The sequence below is a fragment of the Abrus precatorius genome, unplaced genomic scaffold, assembly GCF_003935025.1.
Source record: "Abrus precatorius isolate BTA unplaced genomic scaffold, Abrus_2018 Scaffold10, whole genome shotgun sequence".
NCBI classification, from domain to species: domain Eukaryota; kingdom Viridiplantae; phylum Streptophyta; class Magnoliopsida; order Fabales; family Fabaceae; genus Abrus; species Abrus precatorius.
In genome coordinates, this window is record NW_020874292.1 from 429653 (window position 1) to 456598 (window position 26946).

At 31.9% G+C, this 26946-nt stretch overlaps 1 protein-coding gene across 3 annotated transcripts; it reads right to left on the reverse strand.

Annotated features, from left to right (window-relative positions):
- Positions 1–727: 727 nt before the first annotated feature.
- On the reverse strand, positions 728–18861 carry LOC113850193 (peptide deformylase 1B, chloroplastic/mitochondrial). 3 transcript variants are annotated; one of them, XM_027480620.1, is made up of 8 exons: positions 18583–18857; positions 18335–18473; positions 14937–15129; positions 6009–6119; positions 5128–5190; positions 1394–1503; positions 1147–1220; positions 730–1032 (listed from the first exon to the last, which is right to left on the reverse strand). In XM_027480620.1, the coding sequence occupies exons 1-6, from the start codon at positions 18791–18793 to the stop codon at positions 1402–1404; spliced, it is 819 nt and encodes a 272-aa protein (XP_027336421.1). In that variant the 5' UTR covers positions 18794–18857; the 3' UTR covers positions 730–1032; positions 1147–1220; positions 1394–1401. The 3 variants fall into 3 exon arrangements, with proteins under 3 accessions (XP_027336429.1, XP_027336421.1, XP_027336414.1); XM_027480628.1 differs by lacking the exon at positions 1394–1503 and having other exon boundaries at positions 728–1032; XM_027480613.1 differs by lacking the exons at positions 730–1032; positions 1147–1220; positions 1394–1503 and adding an exon at positions 1601–3014 and having other exon boundaries at positions 18583–18861.
- Positions 18862–26946: the final 8085 nt, after the last annotated feature.

Genomic DNA, 26946 nt, shown 5'->3' on the forward strand with positions numbered 1-26946 from the left:
GAGTTGTTGATATATATCAATATTCATGTTATGTATACTTAAATTATATTCAGCATAAAACAATAAAAATGCATTTTTAGTATGCATTTTAAAAAAAATTTTAAATTAAATATAATGTTTCAGTGTAAAATATTTTTTTATTAAATCAGATTTTTATTTAGTATTTTATTATTTAAATAAGAGTTTCATTTAAAAATAAATAAATTTCAAAAAGGTTTTTTTTATTTTCAAATACATAAGTCTTATTTTCTCAGTATATAAAAACAAAGATAAAAATATCCAACACTATTTTTTGTCCTTTTTTCTTTTATTTCAAAATATGTTATAAGTATAAAATACTTTTACAAAGCTTTTATTACTCTAAATAAATCATTTTTTTAAAGTAAATAAAAATAAGCATTTTGCTTTACATACATTGTAAAGTGTTAATATCTTTCTCTTACACAATTAGACTCTTAAATTCAAATCAATTTAAACAAACCAATTTAAGTTTTTCAAGATCCTTAAATAATTTTAGTTGCAACTTCTTTATGTTTTTCTTTTCTTTGTTGTTTCTCTCTGGTTGTGGCCACCAGGTGTGACAAACATTAAGTTACATTTTTTATTTCTAAAGCAACGTGTAAGCCTCTATGCCCAAAATCAAAAGATAGGTTAACCTTCTCCATTAAAAAAAATAATAAATTAGCAATCTTTGACATTATCTTAATTTTTCATAAACACGAATATAATGACAAAAATACTTGAAAAATTGATTTGATAATGTTGTGATAATATTAATTTTTACAATTCGACATCTTAAGCACATGATTTTACAATATATTACGTGATCAATTAAAAAAATATATTTACTATACATTTTACAGGTCAGAGACTATATTCCATTTGGCCTTCACAAGGTGACCTCAAGAACTCACTTGTAAATTATAGAACGACCCAAAAAATAAGGAAATGGCTCTGTTCAAGGTCATCTTTCCTTCCAGGCATCTTAAAACAACTGACAATGGTATTGATCACAGAAATGTCTCCCAGTGGCTGCATTAACAACGGCACCGATACAAATTAATCCACCTAGAGAAAACTAATATATAATCAAAGCCATTAGGGATGAAACAACAAGTAAGACATCTATTAACATATAAATGATACCTTTTAGAGTGTGTAACGAGTTCATATTTCTACTACATGTACGACACATTTCCAACATCAACCACAAGCAGCACCTGTGATAAACCAAGGTTCATTTTTTATGGAAGACTTCAAAATTTCTGGCATGTGATTGACTCATATTACTATGCCTAATATTGACATGTAAAATAAGCAACAAGCAGTTTTCAACACAATGTAAAGAGTAAGTATCTAAGCAAACAAGAAAAATGAAATTTATCATGTCAACCTTGAAGATCATGATTTCCCAAATCCAACGGCAAACTTTCTCCTCCTGCGGATTTCGACCTTTTCAGGACTTGGTAATCCAGTCATTTCCTCATACTCCATTTCTAGGGCCTGTAATAAATTTGACCATAATATTTATTAACATTCTTTCTCTAGAGATGTGACATTAACTTCAATAACTAGTTTATGTTACTATTACAACTGTTGAGAGAGAGAGAAACAAGATGACATAGGATGAATCTGTGTGTTGGAATACACAACGGTGCTATCTATTTATAATAGTGCTCAATGATTGCATAGCATTACATAATATTCTGTTATCTAAAATCACGTTATCTATAACTATGCTATCTTCGTAGCTACCTCATTTACATAGTGATTTATAAATTCTACTATATATTTATTAAATAAACAAATAAATAAAATACATGTAGGTGTTGCATGGGGCCTTTGGCTTGGGAGGAGCAGTCCCCCGAAGAACTGTAGTGTTCTATTCTTGTAATTGAGGTCCATCCTTAGTTCTTCTCAATAAGATACTCAGTTTCTATCAACTAGTATTAGAGCTCTGACGTTGGAGCTGAGTTCTTGAAGATTATTCCAAAATTTGAAGGGACAGAAACTTGGTGGCTTATTAACGTGAAGCAGCACTTTGAGGCCACTGCAATACCTGACGAAGAGAAAATACAAAAGGTTGGAAAGGCTATGTGGGTACGAGCTTTCATTTGGCAGTTTGTGTGGAAAGGGGACCATCCGTATGCATCATGGTGGGACTTTGTGAAGGCTTCACTCAAAGAATTCAATCTTGATTATGACCTAAATCTGCCACTTTGGGTCAAAGATGAAGTTTCTTGGGTGTAAGAAAACAAAATAGAGAATGAATTGGAGAACAAAGAGCCAGCAACTTGGAGGTCAGAAACAAATACTGAAAAATATATAATCATTCAAGGAAAGGAACAAGAATTGTGGGGACAGAAATCTTGGAACCAGAAGAGGAAAAACTAAGAGGAGCAAATCCAATGGGAGCAACAAATCCACGTTTTGGTCCAAGAACCAGAAGTGGAAAGTTTTAAGGGATTGGAAAAAGAGGTAGAAATAGAGATTACTGGATTTGTCTTGGTCCGAGAAGGCATCCATTTTTGAAAAGCAAGATCATCCATCCTCTGTGGTGCAAGGTGAGAAAACAAAAAGAACATCATTTGGTTCTAAAGATTAAGAAATAATTGACTATGATCAACCCAGTACCCTGGCCAAAACTACCAAAAGGGAGTCTATGTACACTGACAGGGAGACACAAAATCAAAAGGGTGTTGACAGCAAATCGAGAGGCAGCCAAAAGCAGTAGTAGCACAGGCCATCAAGGAAAACAACGTGTTTCCAATATTACAGCTCATAATCTGCAATCCTGTGCAACAATGTAGTTCCCAAGGGAGCTTGAGGATCTGATTACAACCATAGCGTACTGATGATGCTTTGTTTAATGGTCAGTGCACTACAGGAGCACTCATATTTGTATTTGACTTAGGAGGAATAAATATATTTTTGTGCTGCAAGGTCCAATTGGCTTGATCATCATGCTTGGAATAGTTGAAACCCCAATGCAACTTTGCTTGCAGCTGCCATAGCTAATCCCCTTGAAAACAACGTGAATGTTAAGGTGGAGAGCGTTGATAGGTAGCCCTTACTTGGTTAGAAAAAATAGTTAGTTAGAGGTATAATTAGTCCATTAGAGAGTTATATAGTTAGTTGGGGGCTCTCCATTAGAGAAATATGGCATGTTGCCTATAAATAAGAAACTTTTCTGTTAATAGTAACTTTTCTTTCTACAATTTTGATCCAATTCTATCATGATGTTTTCAAATAAGATCTTCTTTGTAATGAAGTAACAATCTATCTCGGATTTGAGACAATATGCTGCTTGGTTATCACAAATGAGTGTCATTTGTATAATCTTCCCAAATCTTTAGATCGTTTAGTAGTTGTTTCAGATAAGTTCATATGTGACTGAAGCCTAAAACCATGACTCGATGGACTTGAATGGGCAACCACAGTTTGCTTCTTACTTCTTTATGAAATAAAATTATCTCCAATAAGGATACAATAGCAAGAAGTGGATGTCCTATCAATATGGGAGTCTGTCTAATCTACATCAAATTAACCCACAATTTGAGTTTGACCTTTGTCTTTATACAAGTGTTTTCTTCTAGGAGCTCCTTTTGATATATTTTAGGATGCAAACTACTCATAGTCATTTACCCTCACAATATACAAAATATATATAATGATAAAGAAAAAGAGTAATCTAAATTATATATATATATATATATATATATATATTTTTTTTTTTTTTTCATATATATATATATATATACAAAATATATCTTTTTCTTTATCATTATATATATATTTTTTATTTTTCACTCCAAACCCAAAATACAAATATAAACATTTAGTAGTAACTTTATTGTTGATGTAAAAAATCAAATAAATGAAGAGTGGCAATAGAAAAATTAGTGATCAACTTCACTCTGAGTCATTTAAAATTCTTGGACCATAGTGCTGAATCTACCAAATCATGTCCTAGGAAATTGTTTGAGGCCTTACAAAGATTTATGGAAATGAAAGATTAATCCTGAAGACTTCCCCTAAGCAAAAAATCCAAGAAGTTGCACCATATAAAGAGATCTTCATGAAGAAATTCATTTTTAATGTCAAGTAAATAAAGCGAACAATAACAAATTGCAGCCATATATAAGAATAAATGAACATAGGTCATTTTTACCACGATAAAGTATGTGCCACCATAAGTTAAACTAAAAACTTGAATATAACCTTTGGCCACTAGATGAGCGTTGAAGCAATCAATATAATCATCATGGCCTTTGGTTTATGGAAATCTATATTTGGCATTTTCAAAGACTTTTGGGAGTGCCCTTAGCCTTTAAACCAGTTTTTGAGGAGTAGCTTTATTGGTGTTGGTAGAGGGAATGTAGCCAAATAGTTGTGGCAAAGTGCTATCTATGGAAAAAAAACCATAAAATCTTATCCAATTTATCATAATAAATTAGTTAACATGGTTATCTGTATCTTTGGATGTGGAGCTTCTTCGGGATAAGATTTGATAGTTGGCTTCCACTTGGTGTTAAATTCACTTTTGACAAAGTTTTCCCTTTCAAATTTCTTAAGGGATTGAATAGCTATGCTTCATTGATGTTTTCTTCATTTCCTATTGTTTGTTTTCTTATATTTTTCCTATTTTGGAGGATCTGTTACTCTCCCAAGTCTTTGTCAATCATCTTTTTATCTTAATGATTTTCTTGTTTATGGAAATAAAAAACATGGCCTTTCCCTTTCTTATTAATTCAAACAAAAAACCTAGATGGTTAGTGTCCTATGCTCCTTTGCATTTTCAACCAACCAACGAAATTGTAAAATTGAAAAATTAAGGAATATTGTTTTTCCTAAGTTGCAAGTGCAGTATCTTCCTAATTTATGGAAGTAAACCTCTGTAAAGAACAAATATCAGCCATGAAGCTTATTCTATGCAAAAATGCAAGAAATATGGTGCCATAAGTAGAAATTAAATGGTCAGAATCAATAAGGGAGGGCTTGTCACCTCCACCTCAAAGAAGCACATGGCAAAACATAATTAAACTTCTCATCATTATGACATATTTCTCGTGTGAAGGGAAGATTAACAAGAGATGGAAAGACAAATATAGGTATGCTTTTTCTAACCTGTAACTGTTCATGAACACTATCAAGAACTTCATCAGTCATTCTGTCAAAGAAAAGAATTCCCTACAGACACAACAATTATATGTAATGTCAGAGATTGAGAATGTGGAACATTTTCCATAATTTTGATGGTACTTATATGCCATAGATATATATACACATACAACCTTAACAGGAAGGGAAAGATTCAGGAGTCAAATCCCATGATTTGTGGAATTTCCTGTTTGCATTAAAAGTAAAAGTAAACATCCCTAATTCTGGGTATTCAATCTGTCACAGAATATTTCCTAATAAGAAATACATCTATTTCCACATGTAAGCATGGATAACTGGCAGGGAGTGACATAAAAATGTTTAAAAATTCAGACTATTTAAAGATTTTGCCATACCATTATTTGAAAATATTAATTTTAAATAATAAAAAATAAATAAATAATGTAAGATGTTACGTAGACATTGACTAGACTTCGAGATGGCCACGTGAAGTATTGAGCTGGCTAGAAAGGAGGTTAATAATAGTGACTAAATCCTAGTTTTATAACTTTACATGGACTAAATCCTAACAAAAAATTTTATAAGAACTTATCACAAAATGACTAACATTTATAGGGACAAAAAATATAATTAAGCCTAAAATAAATTAAGGATATTTAAGGGAAGACAATTGTTATCCTTTCCTTCCTCCTCTAATCCAGCTATATCTATATTCTTAGGATAATAATTACACTAGTCCAATAAAATAGGATAGGTAAAGGATAAATTAATCTTATTGTATCTTATTCACCCTTTTCCTAGCCACCAAATGGCCCTTAGTATCTATATATGACAAAAGAAATTCATCTTCTAAAAAATGCATTAATTATTCAAGCTCAAAAACAGACCTGTAGATGATCAAACTCATGCTGGAATATCCGTGCAGGAAGGCCAGACATGTTGACGGAAAACCTGGTTCCATTGACATCAAGTGCATTGATCTTCACAGATTCTGGTCGCTAAACCACAATAATGAGACCCACTTAAGTAAATAAAAGAGTAAATAAAGAATGGTAAAATCAGCAGCATCACAATCATGAAAACAAATGACATGTAGGCTTTGTTCCTTCAGTGGAGCACAAGTTGAAAACACCAATCGATAGAACAAATGTTAGTTAACTATACATACAATAGTTATGACTTTAGTGTAGATAACAACCTGAACAAAATGGAATAACAGATCTGAGCACATAGGATTGCTATTTACTTTCTAAACTCAAAAAGAGGAAAACAAAACACTGTCCAACATATCACCATTGAAGCTCGTTAAGATAAGCACTCAGGTTACATGTAACAATTCCTTTAAGAAGGACCTCAAAAAACAAAAAAGGAAATATTTCATAAATTTCAAAGAATGGCTCTGCTAAATATTTGATTCTTGCTGAATGTTGAGTTCCTTTTCTCTATTTTCTTCCTTAATAGTTTGTGATGCCTAGAAACAAGGAATGCAACATTCAGCAAGAACCAAAAAGGTGGAAGAAAATAAAAAATGTTTAGTAAACTAGAAGAATGAATCTGCTGAAAAGGATAGGAGATACTTCAACCTTTTAGTTGCACCTCACATTTAAATAAACATAACCTAAACACCAATAACTAAGCTCCATTGCAAGATTAGGGAGCTGGAAGAAAATTTAAATACAGCAAATGAAGTCAATAAAGATTTGGTAAGAGTGACTAAAAGAGGAATTGAGCAAAGATCTTGATGGGGAAACATGAGCGTGAAACTGGTTTGGTAGGCATGTGGTTGATTAAGTAGTGTGTTGTGATAATAGCATCATCCCAAAAGCAAAGAGGAACATTATGCTGAAAAACTGAGATACAAGATGTTTAAATCTTAATCATGCATTGATTCTTCCTTTCAAAAATGTCATTTGTTGTGGCATCTGACAAATAATGCTTAGGAAGTCAAAACTAATTTCAACAAAGCAAACAAGTATTCACAAGCAATATTAACAACAACCACCAAGCCTTATCTCATTAGATGAGGTCATCTATATGGATCACATGATGCCATTGAACTCGGTCAAAAACCAAATTTTCAAAAATCTAGTTAATCAAAAGATCTCTTTTAATAACTTCGTCTAAGGTTCTTTGATTTACAAGCAATATCAATGCAGAAAATTTAGATAGATGAACCCAATTGGTATTGAAATTTGAATGAGAAACCTTGAACTATAATAAAAACATATGAACAATTTTTCATAAAAAAAAAACCAAATACAACATGAAATTCATCAATGAAAGTAACAAAGTAGTCATAACTTAACGTAGAACTGACATGACTAGGACCCCAAATATCAAAGTGAACAAAAGTAAAAGTGACTCAGCTTCTTTATTGATTCAATCCTTTGACAACTATGCTGATCTTCGACAAGAACAGAGTTGTTGGCAAGGGTAACAAAGTAAGGTAAAGCCTGAGTGAGTTTGCTGGTGAAAACTAAATTATAAGGACAGCTAGAGACATAAAGAATAAAATCTAAAGAGAAAGTAGGAACGGAACATATTTGACCAATGCCTTGAACTTAATTTGAAAGTCATTAGCTAAGATAACATTCGGTAAAGATCCAAATACGATAAATGACAGAAACTAGATTTCTTAATAGGCTGCTTTGAATCACAGAAATTAATTGTAATCAGGGCATTAGTAGTAACATACTCAAGGGGTGTCAGGTGCAATGATATGAGCAACATTAGAAAGCTTATGTTGTCTAAACTTGGTGAGGCATTCAGCTTCAATATGACAATAAGTGCAATACAAATAACAACAATGGCCACTCCCACCTACACTTTCTCCAACATGACAAGAATAGTAGGAGATGAGAGCAAAGGAATTAGCTGGAACAATGGAGGAATGGTCAAATGCATGAGGAGAGGAGAGACGCAGTAGTTGTTCACTAACTGTCATATGAGGGAACAATTGATCCTGAAAAGATTTGATTACATACTGAGTCAAGCTCGAGGAGACTGGAAAGAATAAAGGACCTTGAGAAACTGGCTGCATTGTTCAATATGAGTTGCTGCATCACTAGTAAATTGCATGAGGGTATCAAAATCAAAATCAGCAATTAAATGATCAAAGGTCTGTTCATCCATGTTTTTCAGCTTCATAGAAATGAGTTTAAAAACCACACTATAGAGGCAACGAACATTGTTGGAATAGACCTTCTTGGCTTTTGTTCAGACATCATAACAGATCTTAAAGGCCTGGAATTGCAGCTGCAGTTTGGGATTAATAGAAAACCATAGAGCATTGCATAAAGTGGCATTGACTTGAAACCACAGCTGGACAACAGCAACCTAGGTGCTTTAGTAGGCAATTCTGATCAACTTTTTTACCAGGGATGAAAGGAACAATGGTGAAAGTGACTGAAACAGTGCCAAAACAGCACTTGCCATATTGATTGGGACCAAACAAGAGACTGGATAAGGTTGTCCGGGTCTGGATTGGTGATTGGAAGGGCCATCAGCACAAGAAAGTTGCTGAGAAGTAGGACATGCATGCCAGAAAAAGAAAAAAAGCAGCACATGGAACAGATGAGCCAAAAATGAAGGCAAGTGTGGGTACGCAAGTAGTGACTAATGTAACATATTTTAAGTTTATATTTATAATTTTATTTTGATTTATAAACACTTTTAATATGCTTTATTTTTAGAGTTTTTACCATTTTTTACTTATTTGAATAAATTGGGTTTGTTACAAATAAATGTTTTAATTTCGTATTTTCAGTTATTCTGACCTTTGACTATTCTTTCAGTCATAACTTTTTCTACATATATCGTTTTTGGCTGATTCTAGTTGCATTGGATTTTACACATTCAGGGCTTCAAAATGCATATATGGATCGATGGATTTGAAGTTGATTTTAATTTTTTTATAATTTTTTGAAGTTGAGGCAGATTTGCTGAATATTGTTATGAGATTGCATTTAGACTCTTTGTTATTAAATAATTGTATTTTGACTTATAGTTATAATTGAAGCTCAAATTAAGACCATTTAGTTTATCTTAATTAGAACTTATAAATAGACTAATAAAATTCTGAATTAAGTATGCGATTAGACACTCTAAATTTTTGAGATCTGGCCAAAATAAGAATCCTTATTTTTACTTTTTCTCGAATCCTTTCGTTCTCTTCTCATTCTCATGTTCAATCCACGGAATCTAAACGTTGTAAATCTGATTTGAGTTCCGAGCCAAATTGCTCAGAGTTTATTCTTTTTTTTTTTCTAATTTCAAATTTGTATATTGCGATTGTTATTAGCTTTTTTGTGATTAGAATTTAAATTGTGACTGGATTGATGCTCTGATTTGATAATTAATGGGGATTAGATTAAATAATAATTTCATTTAATTCGTAACTCTATTCAATTAGGTTATTCGATTGAATTGAATTAAGTATTCGTTCAAACACGGATTAAAACTTTTAGATACAAAAGGATTGATATTTCTTAATTTGTTTTTTACTTAACTTTATTCTGTTCGTAATTTAATTTAATTAATTTGCAATTTTAAATCCCTAAAATTTACTTACATTTTTAAAGAACTTAATTATTTTGATAGCAACTCGGCATCGTCTAGCAGTGATGTCTTGATTAGCAATGGCAGGGGATGGCTCATGAATGGAAAGGGCTTATGGTCACAGTGGCTCAGTGATGAAAGTTACATATTAGTGATGAATGTTATGTGTTGTAGGTGTCAATGGAATTGATGAGCAAATTTTCTGGTCATTAAAACCAGTAAATTCACAGCTGGACATTTAATATGCAATTGTATTGTACAGCTGTAACTGTTATTCTTTTCTTAATTAGGATTGTAACTGTTATTCTCTCCTTAATTAAGTTGTAGGATAAATGTAAATATAGCCGTTTAGCTAATTATTGGGCTGAAAATCAGCTTGTATTAAACAGTATATATATAAGAATTCTCTAGCAGGAGAAGACAGTTTTTCTGCCTACACTTCTCTAAGTTTGACATGGTATCAGTCTGGCTTACGATCCTAGCCTAGCCCTGTCCCAGTTTTTCCGATCATTGTCCTAGTCCAAGCTTTTACAGTCCTTGTTTTTTTTCTCAATTCTATCCTAGTCCAGATTTGGTCCTTAGTTACCATTTCATTTTCTTTAGCATCATGTCTATTGAAAAGTATGACGTATTATTGGTCTGCCTAAATGGCAAGAACTACTCAGCTTGGGCATTCCAATTCCAGATATTTGTCAAAGGAAGAGATCTTTGGGGTCATGTTGATGGTGGCACTTTTGCTCCTAACAAAGACCAACAGAAGGATGAACATCGCAAATGGGAGGTCAAGGATGCTCAAGTCATGGCGTGGCTCATAGGTTTTGTGGATCCAAACATTATCCAGAATTTATGACCTTTCAAGACTGCAGCAGAAATGTGGGCCTATTTGAAGAAAATCTATAGTCAGAATAACACTGCACGCAGATTTCAGCTTGAACATGACATTGCCATCTCTCAACAGGATAATCTCTCCATTTCTGAATTTTACTCACATGAATCTTTGGGCAAATTACACTGACATAGTTTATGAAAATTTGACTTCTGATGGTCTTACTTCAGTGCAATCAATTCATGACACTACTAAACGAAATCAATTTCTTATGAAATTGAGATCCGATTTTGAAGGTGTCCGATCTAATCTCATGAATAGAGACCTTGTACCCTCACTAGATACATGCCTCAGTGAACTGCTTCGTGAAGAACAGCGTCTTCTCACACAATCGACCATTGACCAACAAAGTTTCTCTATTGTCCCAGTGGCTTACGCAGCACAAGGAAAACCAAAAGGCCGTGACATGAGTGCTGTTCAATGCTACTGTTGCAAAGGATTTGGACATTATGCTTCACACTGTCCACAAAAATTCTGTAGTTATTGCAAAAAGGATGACCATATTATTAAAGAATGCCCAACAAGACCACCAAAGCGATCTGCAACAGCTTTTATAGCATTGGCTGGTTCTTCTACTTCTAGTAGTTCTACGAATACAGCCTCTGTCCAACATCCTGCTCCTGCTCCGGTTCCAACATTGACTCCTGAAATGGTTCAACAAATGATCATTTCCGCATTCTCTGCCTTGGGACTTTCAGGTAAACCTTTTTCTACATCTTCACCTTGGTACTTTGATTCTGGGGCTTCCAACCATATGACTAACAATGCTCAGTTTCTTACTAATATCACCAAATATTCTGGAAATCTCAAGATTCATACTGCTGATGGAAATCATTTACATATCACAGCAACTGGTGATATTTCTTCATCTCTAACCGATGTTTTTGTCTCTCTTGGTCTGACTAATAACCTCATTTCTGTTGGTCAATTAGTTGACAATGGTTGTCTTGTAGAATTCTCAAAATCTGGTTGTCTTGTGCAGGATCAACAATCAAGGAAGACAATCGCGACAGGGCCTAAAATTGGACGCCTTTTTCCACTTCATTTCCCTTTGTCTCCAAATCTTCCTTTACCTTTTGTTTCTTGTTATTCTGCTACTGTTGATTATCAGATATGGCATAAGCGTCTTGGACATCCAAACTCCAATGTACTGCATCACATGTTAAAAACTGGTTTTTTTGGAAATAAACAGTCCCCACCTCTTCATGTTGTTCAATTTGATTGCCTTTCTTGTAAACTTGGCAAAAGTAAAATTCTTCCTTTTCCGACACATCAATCAAACATAGACAAACCTTTTGATATGATTCACAGTGATGTATGGGGGGTGGCACCAATTATTTCTCATGCAAGTTATAAATATTTTGTCACTTTCATTGACGATTATAGTCGTTTTACGTGGGTCTATTTCTTGTGCGCTAAAGATGAAGTATTGTCTGCTTTCAAACTTTTTCATGCTTATGTTCAGACTTAATTTTCCTTCAAAATTAAAATTCTTCACTCTGACAATGGAGGGGAGTACATTTCTCATTCTTTTCAAAACTTCTTGCAAACTAATGGTGTTATATCTCAAAGGACATGCCCCTCAACCCCCCAGCAAAATGGGATAGCCGAAAGAAAAAACCGCCACTTGCTTGATGTTGTCCGCACCTTGTTGTTGGAGTCTTGTGTGCCACCTCGGTTTTGGTGTGAAGCTCTCTCCATTGCTGTTCACCTTATAAACCACTTGCCATCTACATCATTAAATAATGATTCTCCTTTCATCTGGTTATTTGGTCACCCACCCAATTATTCCTCTCTTCGAACCTTTGGTTGTGTGTGTTATGTCTATCTTCCTTCACAAGAACGCACTAAACTCACTGCACAATCTGTTGCATGTGCTTTTCTTGGATATTCTCCTCACCAAAAAGGTTTTCTCTGTTATGATCCTAACCTTCGTCGGATTCGGGTATCTAGAAATGTCATCTTTCAGGAAAATAAATATTTTTTTGTAACTTATCATGATACTCTCCCTTCCCAAATTTCTATTTTGCCATTGTTTTCTACCTCTTCTGCAGGACAGCCTTCATCTAGACCTCTCTTAACCTACCACAGACGAAGTCATACCACTCAAAATCAGCCACCAGATCCTCCTGGGCCCCCTCAAGATTATTCCTTGGCTGCTGATCCAATACAAAGGCTGCAACCAGTTCCCCTACGATGAAGTTCCCGCACTCGTAAACCCCCAGAAAAATATGGTTTTACCTCTCCCTTATCCTTGACAGCAACATTATCATCAGTCCCTATTCCTTCTTCTTATAAACAAGCAATGGAGCATGAGTGTTGGCAGCAAGCTATTGAGACAGAACTCCTAGCACTAGAAGAAAATCAAACATGGGATGTTGTGCCATGTCCCCCATCTGTTAAACCTCTCGGCAGCAAATTTGTGTTCACAATAAAGCTTCGTTCAGATGGGTCCATAGACCGTTACAAAGCTCGTTTAGTTGTGCTAGGAAATAAGCAAGAATATGGACTTGACTATGATGAGACTTTTGCCCCGGTTGCCAAGATGACTACTGTGCGAACCATACTTGCCCTTGCTGCATCATAATCTTGGCCATTACATAAAATGGATGTCAAAAATGCATTTTTCCACGGGGACCTCAAGGAGGAAGTTTACATTAAACTTCCTAATGGTATGTCCACACATTCACCTAATGCTGTTTGCAAACTAAAACGCTTTTTATATGGATTGAAACAGGCACCTAGAGTATGGTTTGAAAAATTTCGATCCACATTATTTGGCTTTTCCTTCACACAAAGCCAATATGATCCGTCTCTTTTTCTACAGAGGACTTCTAACGGCATTTTGGTGCTTATTGTTAATGTGGATGACATTGTCGTGACCGATTCTGATCACGCCGCTATTTCTAAAATTAAACACTTGCTGCATTCAACTTTTCATATGAAGGAGCTTGGCCACCTCACTTACTTTTTGGGGTTAGAAGTACATCATCAACCTAAAGGGATATTTTTAAATCAGTAAAAGTATATTCAAGATCTGGTTCAGTTAGCTGGCCTCACCAATGCAACCTCTGTTGACACCCTGATGGAAGTTAATGTGAAATATAGCAGAGATGAAGGTGAACTTCTCCCAGATCCCACTTTATATCGCAAACTGGTTGGTAGTCTTATCTATGTGACCATCACTCGTCCGGATATTTCTTTTGCTGTCCACACAGTGAGTAAATTCATGCAATCTCCTCGACATTTCCGTCGTTCAGCAGTACACCGCATCATACGATACCTCCTTGGCACCTCCAAACGTGGTCTATTTGTTCTTGCTGATTCATCTCTCCAACTCCAAGCATATAGTGATGCTGACTGGGCTGGCTGTCCAGACACAAGGAAATCAACTACTGGCTGGTGTATGTTTTTGGGTAATGCTTTAATTTCATGGAAATGCAAGAAACAAGATTCAGTTTCCAAGTCATCCACTGAAGCAGAATATCGTGCAATGTCTACTGCATGCTCTGAAATAATTTGGTTACCTGGTCTCCTTACAGAGCTTGGATTCTCTCAAGCTCAACCAACTCCGCTGCATGCTGACAACACCAGTGCCATACAAATTGCAGCAAATCCAGTTTATCATGAACGCAAAAAGTACATTGAGGTTGATTGTCATTCTATCCGAGAAGCCTATGATCGCAGAATTATCACTCTACCTCATGTCTCAACATCTGTGCAGATTGCCGACATTTTCACTAAAACTTTGACACGTCAGCGGCACAATCTTCTTGTTGGCAAATTGATGCTTGTAGACTTACCAACATCAATTTGAGGGGGGATGTCAATGGAATTGATGAGCAAATTTTCTGGTCATTAAAACCAGCAAATTCACAGCTGGACATTTAATATGCAATTGTATTGTACAGCTGTAACTGTTATTTTTTTCTTAATTAGGATTGTAACTGTTATTCTCTCCTTAATTAAGTTCTAGGATGAATGTAAATATAGCCGTTTAGCTAATTATTGGGCTGAAAATCAGCTTGTATTAAACAGTATATATATGAGAATTCTCCAGCAGGAGAAGACAGTTTTTCTGCCTACACTTCTCTAAGTTTGACAGTAGGAGCATGTGAGTCTTATTTATAATCACATATTAGGGTACAAATAGAATCAACCATAAATACAAATGAATAAACCAAATCCCTAATTTACAATAATTGTTATTTACATATTCAAACATGGGTTAAATATGCTATCTTATAGTATAAAATACAATAAATGGAAACATTTCAAACAGACTAAAGTAAAGAAGTAGCTATCTTCACAAACAAACATAAATAGAAACCTGAAGTCAATGATGTTGTAAAAGAAAAGGATTATTATATACCTTTACATCAGCATTAATTCCGGGGAAAGATAGGCAACCTTCAGTAAAGAGTGACATTTTCTTTGAGTATTTGCCAACTCTTGGATTTACAAGAACAACTTCCTCTCCTTCACCACGCTCACCTATGGGATTGAACACCATAAGTTGCACATTAATTCCTACTTGAGGTGCTGAGAGACCAATACCATCAGTTCTGTGGAAAAGGAGGTCAAGCAGTATTATTAACAATCCAATAAAATCCAAAATTCCCTACATGTATCTAATTACAGTATGCCTAATCTTGATTCTACTGTGAGTTCATTTTGAACAGTATACAATACAAGGTATTGATTTCAATGAAATTCCCAACCTCCAGCCTTCTATTCCCTATATATATATATATATATATATATATAGAGAGAGAGAGAGAGAGAGAGAAAGACAGAGAGAGACAGAGATACTTAGAAAACCCTAATGAGAGTGAATAAGGGCAGTTGTTAGTCAATAGTTAGTTGCACCAATCAGTTGAACAAAGACAGTTATTAGTCATTAGTTAGTTGCACTAGCTAGTTAGTTAGAAAGATTGGCAATAAATAGGAGAAATCAGGTTGGGTAAGTGTGTGGAGTGAAATTGTTAGTTCGTAAAAGTGAAAGGAGAGATCCTTTGTGAAGGGGAAAAAACCCTTGGGGAGATTTTTATTCTTCATTTTCTGTTCTGTTCTTTAATAAAGTTTTGTTTCGTTAATTCTTCTCTTCTTTTGATTTTATTTTCTCTGGGTTCCTAACAGACCACATTCAAGTCTCTTGTGATTTATAACTGGGGAACCTTGAAAAAGGTTGTGGCACAAGATTTGAGGGATAGCTTTAAGGCAGCTGAAGTTTCATTTGAATAGAGCTCAGTCCCATATGGTTCACTATGCTAATCTCCACAATGTCCATAAGAGGTCTTCCGATATTCAATAAAGGGTGTTTATTTGAAAATAAAACCTCATCGTCAAGGTTCAATGTCAACTCACTTACAACCCACGCTATTAATATGGACCTTATTTGGTGACAAAACAGATTGGTGCAGTGGCATTTCAACTCCAGCCCCCACATCATGCTTGGATTGACCCTGTTTTTTATGTGTCTCAGCTTAAGAAGGAAGTGAGAAATCATCATTTGGAGGCTGACCTTACCATGGATTAGCAGGTGGATACAGTTCTCTATTCTCACGCTAAGGTTTTGGGGGCACGCTCTATTACTAGGCAGGGTGAGCGGGTGGACCAGGTTCTGATTCAGTGGCAAGATCGCCTCATAGAGGAAGATACTTGGGAGGATGTTTCCACTATTAATTCCCAGTTTACAGACTTCAACCTTGAGAACAAGGTGGATTCTTCAGCAGGAGGTATTGTTAGACATGAGCCCATGCCAATAATTAATGAGAAGAATAAGCTTTAGACGGTTTATTCTAGGAGGAATAAACAGTAATAATAGGTGGTTAATATGTTATCAGTAAGTTACAAGAGTTTTATTTGGAATTTATAATGTATGCATCAGTTACAATTGATTTTATTTGAAGTTATTACTTGGTTAATGAGCCAGTTTCAAGAGGCTCATTTTGGGGTTAAATATGGGAAAATTGTAAAGGAAAGGAGGGGAGAGAAAATAATACAAACTGAGTGATTCTCAGGGATAAGGAAATTTTCCCTTGTAAGAGGATTCTGCCTCTTGAATGTCTTTTCTGTTCATTTGAATAAAAAAATCCTTCCTTTCTCAATTCTCTATCTTTCTTTTTGTTCAAATTCTTATTCTTTTACTTTTACATAACTGAAAAACTATCATATCCCTCAATGTTATTTAAATTACAATTGATAATATTAACATATACATTAATATAACTTGTTTATGTATAATATAACTTAAACATATTCTATGCCTTGTTACAAGTCAAACCCCATTTTTTCTATGATCTTCCTACACTGGGATTTTCTTTTATTAAGACCAAAAGTTGTCCCAACACATTTTGGGTGTAGGAATATTCTCCAGTTGAGTGTTGGCTTTACCCTATCAGCAAGATGCTCCCATACTATAGTAAGCTTTTATGCGCCAAAAGGATATTTCACTTAAAACCATTTTTAATTTAAAAGGACAGGTGCAAGAACTTAACACAAACTTACACATGTTGATTTTTCTGTATTAATTCATTATCTATTGATTCCATTGGATGTAGAATTGTAGGCATAGAGATTAAGTGTGAATTTTAAATTTTGGGTATGGAATGAAACTATACTTTTGATTAAAAGCATAATTATAAATAAAATAAGGAATATTCTTATTGTATGTACTGTTGAACAGTATAATTTTATATATTTTTAATTTCTTTTATTGTTCCATGTTAATAAAAGAAACATATTATCAATACCTGAACAGGCTGATTGGATTGGATTTTCTTGCCAAAGCTAAGAATTTTTCATAGTGAAAAAAGAAAACAAAATAACAATAACTAATTGTGATGAACCTTTTATAATTAATTTCAATCAAATTCTTGAAATAAGTAAAAGTGTTTGAAAATATCTATTATAGTCCTCCAAAGATATACATGTCATCAGGTTGGTCCTCCATTTATAAAGATGTAAGTTTAAATTGACATCAAATTTGTCTAAAAGGACAACATTAAAATGTCAGTGAATGACCAGTTTGATGATTCCAATATGATGCCTTTACATTCCAAAATGGACATTTTCTCAAAAAAAAAGAAAAAGAAAAAGAGAACTATTAAAGCTCAAAAATTAGTCTTGATTAAAGATTACAAGTTGCTTAAACATTACATTAGCCAACTTAGAAACATCAAATGACTTTATGTTTTAATTTTGATCATTTATGCATGATATAACAGTATGTGGAGGTATGCAATCCCCGGATAAACCCACTCTCCAGTTTCCTAAAACAATTTTGATGTTGTGGATAGTTTTTTTTATTTATCTTTTTATATTCAAAACATATATATGCTCAATTAAATTGGAACAGGAAGGAAGAATACAAGTATAAAAAGCATGAAGCACTAATATATATACAAGCTTGGAACCTATTCAGCTTCTAGTGAACTATTGTCCCTTTGTCCCTCCCCCCTCCCTTCCAAGATATTTCAACCAACTAATGTACTAATACAAGCCAAAGTATTATACTATCACTATCAGCTCATTGCTGCTGTGTAGCGGACGTTAGCCAAAAGTCCCAAAATTATATAATTGTTTTGAATCAACAGCTGCCCTAAAAAACGACAACTCTAGTTTTGTAAATAAAGTTCCTTGAAAAATAAGTATGATAATTTAACGAAAACTAAACAATAAATAAATAAATAAATAAAATTTACCATAATTCTACTCCACAGAACACAGAAGCAAACATTGTAACATGCCAACATGGAGAATGCTTACCTGTACATTACGTCAAACATTTCGTCGACAAGCTTCTTCAGATTAGCATCGAAGGTGACTATGATCTTATTTCTCGCCCTCAATATCGGGTCTGGATACTTCACAATTTTCAGAGGTCCTTCAAATTCAAGATCACCAGCTTTAAAACAACAAAGAGAGAGAGAGAGAGAGAGATTAAGATTTGAACTTTGAGAAAATGAGATAGAGAAAGGTCATAGAGTTCACTGTGGGTGGAGTGTAGAACTTACTGGAAGCGACTTGGTCTTGACCGGGGGAGAAACTGGTCTTTGGCATCGCGCGTGGAGTAGCTCGATGAGGGTTGACGGAGGAGAGAACCCGGTCCAGCGTGGAGGAATGGTGGAAGCAGCCGTTCGGAATAGCCGGAAGTGCTGAAGTACGACGAAGAAGAAGAGGGTGAATTAAAGAGAAGCAAGTGAGAGAAGCCATGGCCACGACCATGGCCACGAGATGCGGTGGGTCAGGTTGCAAGGTTTACCCTTTTGTTTATATTATGTTTAAAAGTACCTATAAAAATGCTACGTCCATAAGTCTGATAAACTCCTTGATGTGGCAAAAAAAAAAAAAAAAAATACTAGGCAGAAAAATAGCTTTTTATTAACTCTATTTTTGAAAATAATTTTAAAAATTATATTATTTAAATAAAAAAACTTTGATTAAAAAGATAAGTAGGTTAAATTAAATATAATTAAAAAATATATATTATTTTATTATTGTCAAACTTAAATAATAATGATTAAAACATGAAAATAATAAAAGGGTTTTATTTGCTTTTATAATGTGTAGTGTTAAGAGAAATTATTTCATCAAAATAGACATTAAGTATATTCTCCAATAATTATCTTTGAAATCAAAATTTAGCACCATTTTTGCATTACTCTAATAAAACATTTGTTGTTTGCTTATTGATTTCTTTTTTTAAATTAGAGAAATTAGAACTAAGTCATGATGATATGAATCACCCCTTTTTGTATGCATGAAAAATAATATATTTTCTAATAATTATCATTAAAAATATTGCATTAGAACATCAACTTCTCCATATACATACTTATTTGTCTTTTTGCCTTGAAATGATTTTTTGTACGTATGCAAGTGTATCCAACATTACTTATGTATCTTACAAGTATGCTAAGTTAAAATAACTTTTGTCTGTAGTTCATAGTTTTTAACCATATCAATCTCGTAAGTTTGGACTTCGATTATCTTACTATGTGAAACAAGCATGTGAGTTTTGTTCTTAATTGTAACGGGTGATTATGTTCTTAATAAACACTCTTAAGCTTAGATTTTTTAGCAGATTTGAGATTCTACGTCTATTTCGAAGACACTACTAGAAAAGCGCTATATACAGACAGATTTTACAGACAGATTAAAATCTGTCTGTAATATAGACAGATTTACATACGGATTTGTGAATTATTATTTTTTTATTTTATGAAAAATCCGTCTATAATACAGACAGATTTCAATCTGTCTGTAAAATTCGTCTGCAGTTTGCCCGCTATTTGGCGCGAAATCGTATAGACAGAAATTACAGACAGATTTTTCCATTTGTAATTTGAAAATATGAGGGAATTTTATAGCGAGAGTTACAAATGGATTTATCGTCTGTAATTATGGCCGTTTTTAACAGACCTTTCAGGTGGCAAATTACAGACAGATTTACAGACAGAAAAATTCATCTGTAATTTGCTACCTGAAACGCATCGTTTCATTAAACCATTTACAGACAGATTTTTCCGTCTATAATGACTGAAACCCATAAAACGACGCTTCTCCCTTCCCCTTCCTCATTTTTTCATAACTCTCTTTCTCTTTCGCCTCTCTCTCTCTCTGTCTAGGAGCTCAGTGTTTTGGCCTTTGCGAATGATTGGAGCATCCATTTGAAAGATTTTTTGCATCACTATATTCCTGGTACGATACTCTAACTTTTAATTGGTTTAGTTTTTTTAATTTTTTATGTTTTTTAGAGACTTAAAATTTCTAAGATAGAGTTGTAGAATTGAAGATTGTATGACTGGGGGAAAGGCGTAGAAGTCCTTCTCCGAACCTGATAATTGTGTGTTGTGGGATTGTTTGTTTTTGTGGAGTTTGTAAAATATGCATGTTGTGGAGTTACAAGGGGATGTGCTCTAGAACAGTTTAGGATTGTGATGTGTTTGTGTTTGATGTATCGATTAATATATTGTTATATAATATATTAGTTATGTATGGTAAAATTTTGATTTTTGTAAAAAAGTGGTAAACAAATGTAAGGAAATTGACATGTATTAGGAAAAATTCTACCAAAATTTATATTAGAAATTTGTGTAATGTATAATAGAAGGTTGATATCACATTGTATATTTGTATTAGGTTTATATAGAATTAGAAGCAAGTTTTTATAATTTTGAAGTTAGATTTATTGTTTGTTTCTCTTCTTCTTCTTCTCTTTCTTATAGATAGTTATCTTAGGAGAAACTTGTTGTAGAGCTAAATCTTCGATAGATATTGCCTTAAAAAAGGTAATATTCAATAGGTTTAGTGTGAATCATTATTCTAAGGTAAGGAAAATTTACTTTAACTATTAAACGATGTTTTGAACGATTTAGTATGCTATTACAAAAAGTTTTGAGATGATTTTGTTTGATCTCTTGGATAAAAGCTAATTTTTATGCTGTAACTGCTGTTAATTTATTTAAAATGTAGAGATTTGGCTAAAATATTATAAAATATTTTAGCTGAACTGTTGAGAATATGATTTTGTCTGTGTTGTATCATACTAAGATATATGTCTTGCATCATTATAGAGCCGAGTTACATGTTTAGGTGGGTAAATATTTAACGATAGAGCATGTTGAGCTGTGTTGTGCTATTTGTCTAAATCCAAATACCAAAATGGGTCGCTCTTGGACCAGCTCAGTTCCTTTTGGATTACTTAGGCTATGAAACTAGTTGGAACCATTTTTATGTTGTGCATTAGATGAGCTGAGAATGTATGGAGCTGTTGTTGTGAGTAATATTTTACTCTATATATATGATTTTTTTTTGTAAGTTTACCCTGACATTTTTGTCTATACTGTTGTGTGCGTGTGTTCTACGATATCGTACGGTGACACGTAAGTAGATGTTGTATCTACTTCATAGGTTAAGGGACCAGTGGAGAAGTGTTAGAAGGATGAAGTCGAGTACTTTTGCATTAAGTCATTTTTTTTAATATTTTAAGACCCCATATAGAGAGAGTTATGTAGAATAATTTTTGTGTATTTTTAAGTATTATGAACTAAATGTAATATTATGTTATTCTGTTAGATATTTATTGTAAGAAAATTTGTTTATTTTGAATGAAAAGTGAATTTTATACTTATATTCTCTATTATTTATTTATCTTAAATAAGTAAGTAGTATAAAAATAATATTCTTAATTCCTTATAAGAAAAGGGAGTCATGCAGTGTCATATTAATTGCGTTGGTATTGATATAGAACACTCAGCTATTAGAATCTTAATTAAATTACGGTGTTTATCTGGTAAATGTCACCAGTCAAAAATCTAAGCTGTGTTGAAATGACTGTTTTTATTGTAATCTACCAGCTATAATATTATCCAGTTTGATTTTACATTTGCTTGCCTTGGATGCGCATTATTTCAATGCTACACAAACTAGTCACTGGAATTTAGATGTTTTATAAACTATACAATATGCAAACAGTAATAAATTAATAAATGGTAAATTTTTGTTAAAATTGCAGTATTTAACAATGTGAACGCATTGAATTATATAGTTTTTAATAATAAAAAAGTCGTTTATAGCATGTATAACATGTATCCAAAAATACTTTATGCTCGATCATGAGAGTTGGATATCTATTACTTTGTGCCAATATTGTTCATGTCAGACTGGATAGTAAATCATTGATACTTTTGATTTTAGATTCACTAGTTCAATTGTTTAAATCAGTTAGTTAAGCATAAATGATACAATAATATGAAATTTGTTAAAACATCCATAAAATGTGAAAATATATTGAATGATTTCTTTTTAAATTATAACGAGTTAATTGAAGTTAAACTAGCTGCTCTAAGCTGTTATAACTGATTTTGATCAGTTTAAAATAATTTGACCTTAAATTTCATTGTAAGATTAAATTATAACTAATTAAGTTTTTAATTTATAGACTAACCAGTCAGACAGATTCAGACTATTTAGTCTGGTTCGATTACAAAACAAAAATTTTGAAGTTTCTCTCTCATATTATGTAAAAAAAAAGACCTAAATTTCAAAATATACTCAAACTGCTTACGTGAGGTTGAGTAGGGATAGAGAGTATTAGAACATACATGCATGCAAGCGAAGTTACCTTCTTGCTTTCCAGCTTAGGTCTTTTCAAGCCACGTTGTGTCTTTGTTTATTTGAAAGTGCTGGACTTTGCATGAATGATTGAATAAAACAACTAAGTAAAGTTCCTTCTTTCCCTTCGTTTGTTAACAATAAATTAAGAACAAAGGAACCAAAGATTCGGCCGAACTATTGCTCATAATTTTTTCTTGTTTTCTTTTCTGTATTTGATTGTGTTGGTTAGTAAATATTTGAATTAATTTATTTATCCTTTAGAAAAGTTATAATCAAAATATTATACGGTAAAATTTTAATTGAAAAAATCATTTATAGGCGAGAAAAGTTAAATTAAACGTGTGTTTAATGTATCCACAAGAGACTTGATGCACAGTAAGTTCATTTTTGAGACAGTACAGATATTTAAGTCTTGGAGATGCTACTTGTAAGGAGAGTCTAACCATTTCACCTTTAAAGTATATTTGTCAAAGTGAGCATTGTGCGTTAAGTGAGTCGACCTCACTTTTAAGGTGAGTTAAAAAATAATTAAACTTTCATTTTGATTTTTACGATATAATAAGTGTTCAACATTTTTGTTTTTGAATTTTTTAAAATATCACATTAGTATTTTATTTTTATTTTCAAACATTTTAATATCTAAATTCAAATATTAGTAAAAGAATAATGACATATAACTTAAAGTGACATGAGTATATAATTAATTATATGACAAAAATAATGTCATATATTATATATTATATATTTTAATTTTATTTTTATTTTAACATCCTCACTCATCAAAACATTTTAGTTTTTTAATTTTTAAAATATTTCTTCTACCCATCTTTCTTTTTTCTCATTCTCCTTCAACGAAAACTATTATTGCCGATTATATGTTCTTTGTTGACAATAAAGTCTCCATCCAATGTTTCATTGGCAAACATACTATTGATTGACACAAAGGGCCAAAGAATGATGCCATTTGTGGCGGCAAACTCTCCAGCTCAACAAGTTTCTTGTGGTGGATATTCTGTAACATCAGAAAAGTACAAAACTACCTTTCTTCTATAATGCATTCAGGTCTTTAACTGAAATCAAGGTTCGGTAGCATATCCTTAACATATTTGGCCCAATTTGCTGAGTTACATGAGTTGACTCAATAAAAAAATATATTTTTTAAAAAGTATCAAAATAAACTAAAATAAATATAATATAATTATAAAGGTTTGATAAAAAATAGAAAAATTAAATTAAAAAAAAAAGTAGCAAACCTCATAAACTTGGCTTTAACTCATTCATTTAATCTGCAAATTATATGAGCTGACTCATGTTGACCTGTTTTTAAGTGAGAAAAAAAATACCAACCAAACTCATCATTTTTGCCATTTTTATGGGTTTAAGCGTGTTGCTGACTAGGGATGGAAATAGGTCAGGCTAGGCCAGACTTTACTCTAAATAAACCTAGTCTGTAACATAATTATTAGGCCTGACCTGACCTGTTACTTGTTAAAGGATTTATTTTAGACCTGACCTGGCCTAAAGTTTGTTAACAAAGTCTGTTACAAAAAAAATATCTTAATCTTAATAAAAATATAAATATTTTATCATCAAATTAGTTTATGTATTTTTTAATTTCTATTTATGTTATTAATAATTATTAAATAATTATAATAATATTTATATAATTTTATAAATAATTTTTAAAATATTATTTAAGCATTAATTATAAATATTTTATATTAATAAAATTTATATTTATATTTTTCTTGATTTATTTTTTAAAAATTTTATAAATATTAAAGATTTTATTTTTATTTTAGAAACATATTTTGTTTATTTAAAGACATCTTATATTTAACAAATAAAGTTATAGTAAACACATAAAATTGATCACAAAAAATAATATTCACACAATTTGTTGAATCAATTAAAAAAATTATTATATTTTAAAAAATAAATAAATTTAAACTTAATGCAATATATATATATATATATATATATGACAATAATAATAACTATTAAATTAAAAAAATAATTACAAAATATTTAATTTTATTTGTTTCATTAATTTGTTATTTTAAATTAACAAATAAACATAAAATTAACTACACTATAACATTAATGTAATATAGAAAATATTACTGATACAATAAATTAAAACATATACTTATATATTATATATAAATTGATAAATTAACTAATAGTTTAATTAAAACATGTGCAAGTTATAAAAATATAGAATATTATATAATTTATTTATAATTATATTATTTATATTATTTTCTATATAGTCTGATTATATACATAATATATTAATATAATAATTAAATATTAATAATAATAAAAATAAAAATATGAAAAATTTATTAAAAGAATATTAATATTTTATTTTGAAATTTTAATTCGTTTAGTTTTGATTGTGTCTTATTATTGTTCAAAGACTTAGAGGTTCTTCAACGTGTTTAAATGTAACAAATATAATAATTTATGATTAAATAAATTTATTTTTTAAATATGTGTAATCGTGTATAAATATTTTTAGTTTTGAATATAATATAATTTTTATTTATTATAAATAAAAAATTATAACATAATATATTAATATAATAATTAAATATTAATAATAATAAAATTAAAAATATAAAAAATAAATTTTTTATAATATTATTATTTTATTTTTAAATATTAGTTTCTTTAGTTTTGATTGCTTTCTTATCTTATTTGAAGACTTTAGTGCTCTTCAGCTTGTTCAAACAAATATAATAATTTACTTTATATTTATATTCAAAGTAACCATAGATAATAATAAAACAAGGATAAAAAATAAGTGCGTCAATTCAAATAAAGTTCAACAATATGGCAAAGTTTTACAATCAATAACAACAATCTAATAACATTACATCACCAAACTAAATCAAATTGCAATATTCAATAAATTAGCATCAAATTTTCAAAATGATCTCATCTTCTTCTTAAAACTCAAGTACCTTGAAAAAAATAAAAGAAATTACTCATATTATTATATCATGACATAATTTAACAAATATAATGATAAAATTATATTTTAATATATCAAAATTTATACCTTTTGTATTTTTTTCAAATTATACTTGTTGCGAAGCCAATTTTCACCACAAATGAGTGCCACAATAGATTCTTCATTCACTCTTGAATGAAATTCATCAATTACTTTTCTTCCAGCACTAAATGTGGACTTTGATGCAACTGTTGAAATCAGAATAGCTAGAATGTCAGCCGCCATCTTTGATAGAATCTTATACTTCAAGCTATTATTTTTCCACCATTCCAAAGCACTAAAAGAGTTGAAATTAGAATTAGGAATACAAAGACCCTCCTTAAGATAAACTTGTAGCTCAGATTTCATTGGAGAATTGCTTGCTTTTCACGAACAATACTCATAATTTGGTCAAATCCAGTAACTAAGCCAGAACTAGGGACATTGGAGGAAGAGTTGTTGTCACTATTATCAACTTCACCACTAATGCTAGCAGATGCCTCTTCTTTACTCAATTCAACATAATCTTCATAAAGCATCTCCAATGAAGTCATGACTCATCACCATATCCACATTCTCTTTAGCCACATATTCAGGTTTATATATCAAGAAAAAACAATAATTGACAACATAAAGTTTGTATTTGGGATCCAAAACACTTGCAATAGCCATTAGTAGATTGCATTCCCCCTAATATTTATCAAATTTAACTTTCATTGCTGCTGCCATTTCTCTCATAAAGTAGTTTTCATCCTCAACTGCTTTATCAACTACTTGTTTAACCCTCTAAACTTCAGGAAGATATAAATTTGCAGTTGGATAATCTCTACCAGAATAGATATGAGTGGCCAAATTAAAAATCTCTAAGAGTTGACAAACCTTCTCAACTTTTCCCCAATCTTCTTGAGATGGTTCATAAGTGTAGTGTGGCTTTCTTTCCTTATAAGCTGGAAAAACAATTTTAAACTTTAAGGCAACTGACAACATTTTGAAAGTTGAATTCCATCTCTTTGGACAGTCAAGGATGAGCTTTTTTTTCTTTCAAGTGCTTCCGCTCAACAATATCACAAAATGCCTTCAACCTTGAATGTTGTAATTAATATACTTGACACTCTCCCAAATATTGTGAATGATATCCTTTATTCTACCAAGGCCATCCTGGACCAATAGATTTAGAATATGAGTGCAACATTTGGCATGAAACAATTTGCCATCAAGGACTAACTTATTATTGAGTAATAAGTTGTCCTTAAGATTCCTC

What these genes read in the sequence shown, in the direction of transcription:
- LOC113850193 (XM_027480613.1), bottom strand. Translation starts at nt 18,793, where the DNA reads ATGGTCGTGGCCATGGCTTCTCTCACTTGCTTCTCTTTAATTCACCCT. An exon ending in ATGTTTGACGTAATGTACAG is followed by an intron (nt 15,130 to 18,334) that starts GTAAGCATTCTC and finishes CCTTTTCCACAG; the next exon opens with AACTGATGGTATTGGTCTCT. An exon ending in ATGAGTTTGATCATCTACAG is followed by an intron (nt 5,191 to 6,008) that starts GTCTGTTTTTGA and finishes TTGTGTCTGTAG; the next exon opens with GGAATTCTTTTCTTTGACAG.